At 48.9% G+C, this 5,408-nt stretch overlaps 1 protein-coding gene across 4 annotated transcripts; it reads left to right on the top strand.

Moving 5' to 3' along the window:
* Positions 1-275: 275 nt before the first annotated feature.
* Positions 276-4,992, top strand: LOC112279965 (alpha-xylosidase 1). Of its 4 annotated transcripts, none has more exons than XM_090248723.1 (5): positions 284-432; positions 674-813; positions 1,288-1,552; positions 1,650-2,575; positions 2,760-4,992. In XM_090248723.1, the coding sequence occupies exons 3-5, from the start codon at positions 1,335-1,337 to the stop codon at positions 4,364-4,366; spliced, it is 2,751 nt and encodes a 916-aa protein (XP_090104849.1). In that variant the 5' UTR covers positions 284-432; positions 674-813; positions 1,288-1,334; the 3' UTR covers positions 4,367-4,992. The 4 variants fall into 4 exon arrangements, with proteins under 4 accessions (XP_024370567.1, XP_090104849.1, XP_024370562.1 ...); XM_090248722.1 differs by having other exon boundaries at positions 340-432; positions 1,334-1,552; XM_024514799.3 differs by having other exon boundaries at positions 276-813.
* The last annotated feature ends 416 nt before the right edge of the window (positions 4,993-5,408 follow it).

The raw sequence follows: 5,408 nt of genomic DNA on the forward strand, positions 1-5,408 counted from the left end.
CTGATCTCGCAGTCTGGATTTCACGCCAATAGGCACCATCGAATGGTTAAAAAGAACGATTAGGAGCTGACCGGAACAGAACCCACGACGCGCATTCGCCCCGACTAACCAGGATTTTGGTGGGGTCGGCGTACTTTTGAGGATGCAGAGGAAATGCGCACAGCGAGTTGTACTGCCAGAGGTGGTCCACACTCTATGCGCGACTGCCACGATCGGTTCAGAATGGGGTTACAAGTTCCTACTACTACAGTTTCTCAATCGAGACCTTCTCACCATCGAATACTGCTTGTTTCGAGATGAATTTTGAGTTTTCCTGACTGTTGTTGTTGTTGTTTTTTTTTTTTTTTTTTTTTTTTTTGACAGCGTTTTAAGTCTAAGCCTCACAATCCAATCTCAAGGGACATGATGTTTCAGGACTACGACGAGGGGATGGTAAATGACGTTGCACTGGACCGAGTGGTGCTGTCCAAATCTCCGCGATTTGAGTATTTGATTTCAGGGATGCAGCAAGCGGGTGGAGCCACAAGGCCCCGTTCGTCTGTGTGATGCGGTGGATAATCGGCGTCGTCACGTCGTCCTTGTTGCATTAGCAGGTGTTTGAACGGACACTATTTGAGTTCACGGCTCTCCAGAGTCAAGCGATTCAGACGCAACTTGGGTGCTTGGCATGCAGATACAATCCAATATGCAGTCGATTTCGTGGAGTAGCTTCACAATTTGGTGACCGCGACATCGAGTAAAGAAGAGGATGCTCGATTGATGCCCGCTGATGGGGTGGAAGCCGCACGTTACCATGACGTTCAGACCTTCACGGTAAGTGGAGATGCTATCCTGGCAGATGGCATCCTCTCATTTGGTCCTTGGTTCCTGATTTGTAGGTGTGTTTCGCGATTAATGGGGTCCTTCAACAGAAGATACGAAGTTGTGGAAGTGGCCGGTTCTTCCTCTACGTCGGTAGTCACGCAGGCAGACATAGAAATCTTGAACTTTTCTAAGGGGGGCTCGCTTAAAAATTCATGAAATTATTTTCGGCTTTCGAGCTAGGTGACGACTAGTCCTTGTCAACGACAAGAAGTATAGGTCCTCTGAGCCGTATGCCTGATTTTTTGGACGCAAATCTATTGTGAGAGGCACTGAGGGAGAGCCGTCCAGAAGCTTGTCAAGACACGTTTAGAGCACGTTCACATTCTCTCAAGTAGACTCAAATTGTGGTGTAGCCTTTGTCGCTACTCGCTACGGTTGGTTTCAGCGTCGGAGCGGTGGATTTTTTCTCTTTCTCTTGTACAGTGACGATTACTAGGAGCAAGTATCAGTGTGCCCTTTCGGATCACAGGATGGCAGCCACGATCATTGCATTTGCCATGGCACTGCTGTGCTTTTTGAACTTGACGGCTGCACTTTCACCGAAGGCTTTGAGGAGCTTCGGCGCGGGTCATCGGATGACGTCCGTCTTCGAATTTGACGATGGGTCGGGCTTTGTGGCCAATTTGGAACTCATCACTGGAACAGAGATTTATGGCCCCGACATTAGCCCACTTCGGATGATCGCCAGGTATGCAACGAATATCCAAATTGTGTCTTCTTCAAAACAAACTCCGCAGTCTCTTCGCAGCCTTTCACACTGACGCAACTCCTAATGGTTGTTTCAGGTACGATAGCGATGACCGACTGCATGTGCATATCACGGACTCCATACATGCGAGATGGGAGGTCCCTCAGGATATCATTCCGCGTCCTGACTCTTCCTCCCTCGTCACACATGTGAAGGAAAGGGATATGGAACATAGCGAAGGGCTCGACCCAGCTCGCAATGACCGCCAATTACAGCTTTCGTACACAGTTGAGCCATTTGGTTTCGCAATCACAAGAACCTCCACCGGGGAGTGTTTGTTCAATTCGACTCCGCCTATACGACAAGACAGCGGCGAGCCAGCCTTCAACTCCATGGTTTTCAAGGACCAATACTTGGAGATTTCCACTCAGCTGCCGAGGAACAACTCCTTGTTTGGAATTGGTGAGAGCACCCGCCCCGATGGCCTTCGCCTTACTCGAGGCAGGCTCTACACTCTGTGGGCGACGGACATAGCTGCATATAAAGTGGACGTCGACCTCTACGGCGCGTACCCTTTCTACATGGACATCAGAGAAGGAGGCGCAACGCATGGAGTGTTGATGCTAAACAGCAACGGCATGGATATTTGGGTTGGGGAAGATATGTTGACTTACCACGTGATCGGCGGCGTGCTGGATTTCTACTTCTTCGCTGGCCCCGCGCCTCTCGCCGTGATTGATCAGTACACCAACCTCATCGGCCGACCCACACCCATGCCTTACTGGTCTTTCGGCTTTCATCAGTGCAGGTGGGGTTACGAAACCATTGACGAAATCAAGGACGTGGTGGCGAACTACAAGAAGGCAAACATCCCTCTCGACACCATCTGGAATGACATCGACTACATGGATGCATACAAGGACTTCACCTTCGACCCCGTCCGGTACGACGAGAACACAGTCCGGGAGTTTGTCAAGGAGCTTCACGCTAATGGACAACAATATATCGTAATTCTTGATCCTGGTGAGAATTTTTTTCATGGAGTCTCCACGCTCCCTTTCAATTACCGTTTTCCTTCTGTCTTGTTACGAACTGGAAGTTAAATGACAGATGTATCTATCGAAACGAGTGTCTTTCTTGAAAGACTGAGTGTCGATTGGATTTACGCTCTGATTTGCATGAAGCATGAATGGGTTGTGAACCGCAGGAATTAGTGTTGGCTACAAGAATTACAGCACGCTGGAGCGCGGCTTGAAGGACGACATCTTCCTGAAGAACGAGTTTGGGAATAACTATCTGGCGCAGGTATGGCCTGGTCCAGTCTACTTCCCGGACTTTCTTCATCCGAAAGCATCTTCGTGGTGGACTCAAGAGATAGCTGATTTCTTCGACAAGGTGCCGTTCGACGGGCTCTGGATCGATATGAACGAAGCTTCGAATTTCTGCACCGGATCTGCTTGCTCGTTTGATACATTGACCCTTGGGATGGGCAAAAACGACAGTGATAACGATCGATGCCTATTGCACTGTGTGAACGGCACATCGCGCTTTGACGACCCTCCTTACAAAATCAATCACGTTGGGACGTACGACAACCTTGGCGTCAAAACTATCGCCATGACCGTCAAACATTACAATGGAGTATTGGAGTACGACGCGCACAACCTGTACGGGTTGTGTGAATCCATTGCAACACAAAAAACGCTGAGGGATGTTACAGGGAAGCGGCCATTCATCCTCTCCAGATCGACGTTTGTGGGCTCGGGTGCGCACACCGCGCACTGGACGGGTGACAACAAAGCCACTTGGGAAGATTTGAAATACTCCATCGTGAGCGTCATCAACTCGGGCATGTTCGGCGTCCCGATGGTGGGCGCGGACATCTGTGGCTTCGCAGGCAACACGACGGAAGAGCTATGCAGAAGGTGGATGCAACTGGGTGCATTTTACCCTTTCTCTCGAAACCATGCCGCCCTTGGGACGAATTCTCACGAACCATACATCTGGGAGTCTGTCGCGGAAGCCTCGAGAAAAGCCCTTGGGCTTCGTTACCGCCTTCTACCGCATCTCTACACCCTAATGTTCGAGGCCACCAAGAGCGGCGCACCCATTGCCCGCGCCCTTTTCTTTTCGTTCCCCAAAGATCTCAACACATTGGCAATCAACGACCAGTTTCTGCTGGGGAGAAGCGTATTGATTTCCCCAATTGTGGCTGAGGGGCTCACCTCCGTGAACGCGTACTTTCCCAAGGGCACTTGGTACAATCTATTCGATTTCTCAAAAATTGTCAGCACTGGCGAGAGACGCATGTTACCCGCACCGGCAGATTCGATCAACGTTCACGTCAGCGAAGGCCAGATTCTGCCGATGCAAGAGGCTCGCTTAACATCGGCCGAAGTGAAGAAGACCCCATTCACTTTAGTTGTGGTTTTCAGCGCAGATGCCTCCGCCTCGGCCTCAGGCAAGCTGTTTGTGGACAGTGGCGTCGATATTGAGATGGGCATCCAGGATGGGTCTTCCACATTCGTGCAGTTCTTCGCCGAGAGGTCCTTGCACTCAGGAAGCCTGGTGAGCCGTGTCATCGCTGGCAACTACGCCCTTGAGCAGGGATTGGTCCTGCAGAGCATCAGATTTTTGGGGGTTTCTGGCCCGGTGAGCGACGTGATTGTGAATGGCGAGCGGATTGTGTCAGCGGAGCAGCTGAGTTACGACGCCAGATTGGAGTCCCTGCAAGTCTCAGGGCTGAGCTTGCTCCTTGGCAGGGACTTCGAGCTGAGATGGGCGATGAAAGAGTTGAGGTGGGCAACACAGTGAATTGTCAGTCTCCTCTTTGTCGGTACTTGAGTGGGTGTTCATCCCCTTGTAAATACTTCTTGTGCCATTTTTTTATGCTCCGGACGAAACTACAAGGTTTAATGGGGGCAGACGATGATATTACTAAAAGAAAAATGAAAAGAAAAAAATTTCGTGCATTTTGTGACTCTTGCACAAAATTTCATGTGATCGTGGATTTCTTCATGTTCATTCTTTCGTTGTATACCTGCGGAGCATTAGAATCTAAGGGAAATGATATAGAATTATTACAAAACTGTCCAAATTACAGGACGCGGATGGTCTGTGTAGTGTGTTTTAAGTTTAGAAAGCAGCATTAGCTTGTAAACGAGTACGTATTGTACCCCCTCATTCTATCTGAGAGTAGCCTTAATCTTCGCTTCTGTCCTTCCTTCTCCTCTCCTGCTACATTTTCTCGTGTGCGGAATTCGGGAATCGGGAATCATGTTTCAACCATGCTTTTTGTTTGTACTGTGATGTGGTCTAGAAAGTTTCGGTTTCTGACGTCTCAGGGACTGAGCTGCTTGGCGCTGGCAGCGTCGCGGCATAAGCATGTTTGCTTGTAATCCATTGAAGAGTGAATTATATACAAAGAGTGGTTTACACTATGCACAGCACAGAGGCCAAACCATGTACATTTCTCCTACGTTTGTCCAGTGTGGTTTCTGTGTTGCATTCTGTGCACCTCATTGTGCACCTTAAAATTTTAGATCATAACAGCACGATGGCTTGCAGACTTGTTCATCTCACCACCTTTAATTAACTCTAATCGGCGTAAGTCCATAAAAAGAAGAATAATAAGATTATACATTCACCAAATCAATCTATGGTGTCTGTGTACCTCCACGTATGAGCTGCACACGTCGCATGCAGTCAAGTTCACACAATAAAGCTGTCACGTTGCCAGATACAATTGCGTTGCAGTACAATATTGGTGTGTCCATGTATATAATAGACAACTAAGTGACAACCAAGACATCATTCAATCGGTCGCGTGTACAAGAAACACAAAGATGTTACCCAC

This window comes from Physcomitrium patens, chromosome 3 (genome assembly GCF_059467195.1).
Source record: "Physcomitrium patens ecotype Gransden chromosome 3, ASM5946719v1, whole genome shotgun sequence".
NCBI lineage: Eukaryota > Viridiplantae > Streptophyta > Bryopsida > Funariales > Funariaceae > Physcomitrium > Physcomitrium patens.

Bases quoted from the DNA above. Each gene is read 5' to 3' on its own strand.
- LOC112279965 (XM_024514794.3), top strand. From the start codon at position 770: ATGGGGTGGAAGCCGCACGTTACCATGACGTTCAGACCTTCACG. The intron at 1,553-1,649 runs GTATGCAACGAA...TGGTTGTTTCAG, and splicing joins CCACTTCGGATGATCGCCAG to GTACGATAGCGATGACCGAC. The intron at 2,576-2,759 runs GTGAGAATTTTT...TGTGAACCGCAG, and splicing joins TATCGTAATTCTTGATCCTG to GAATTAGTGTTGGCTACAAG.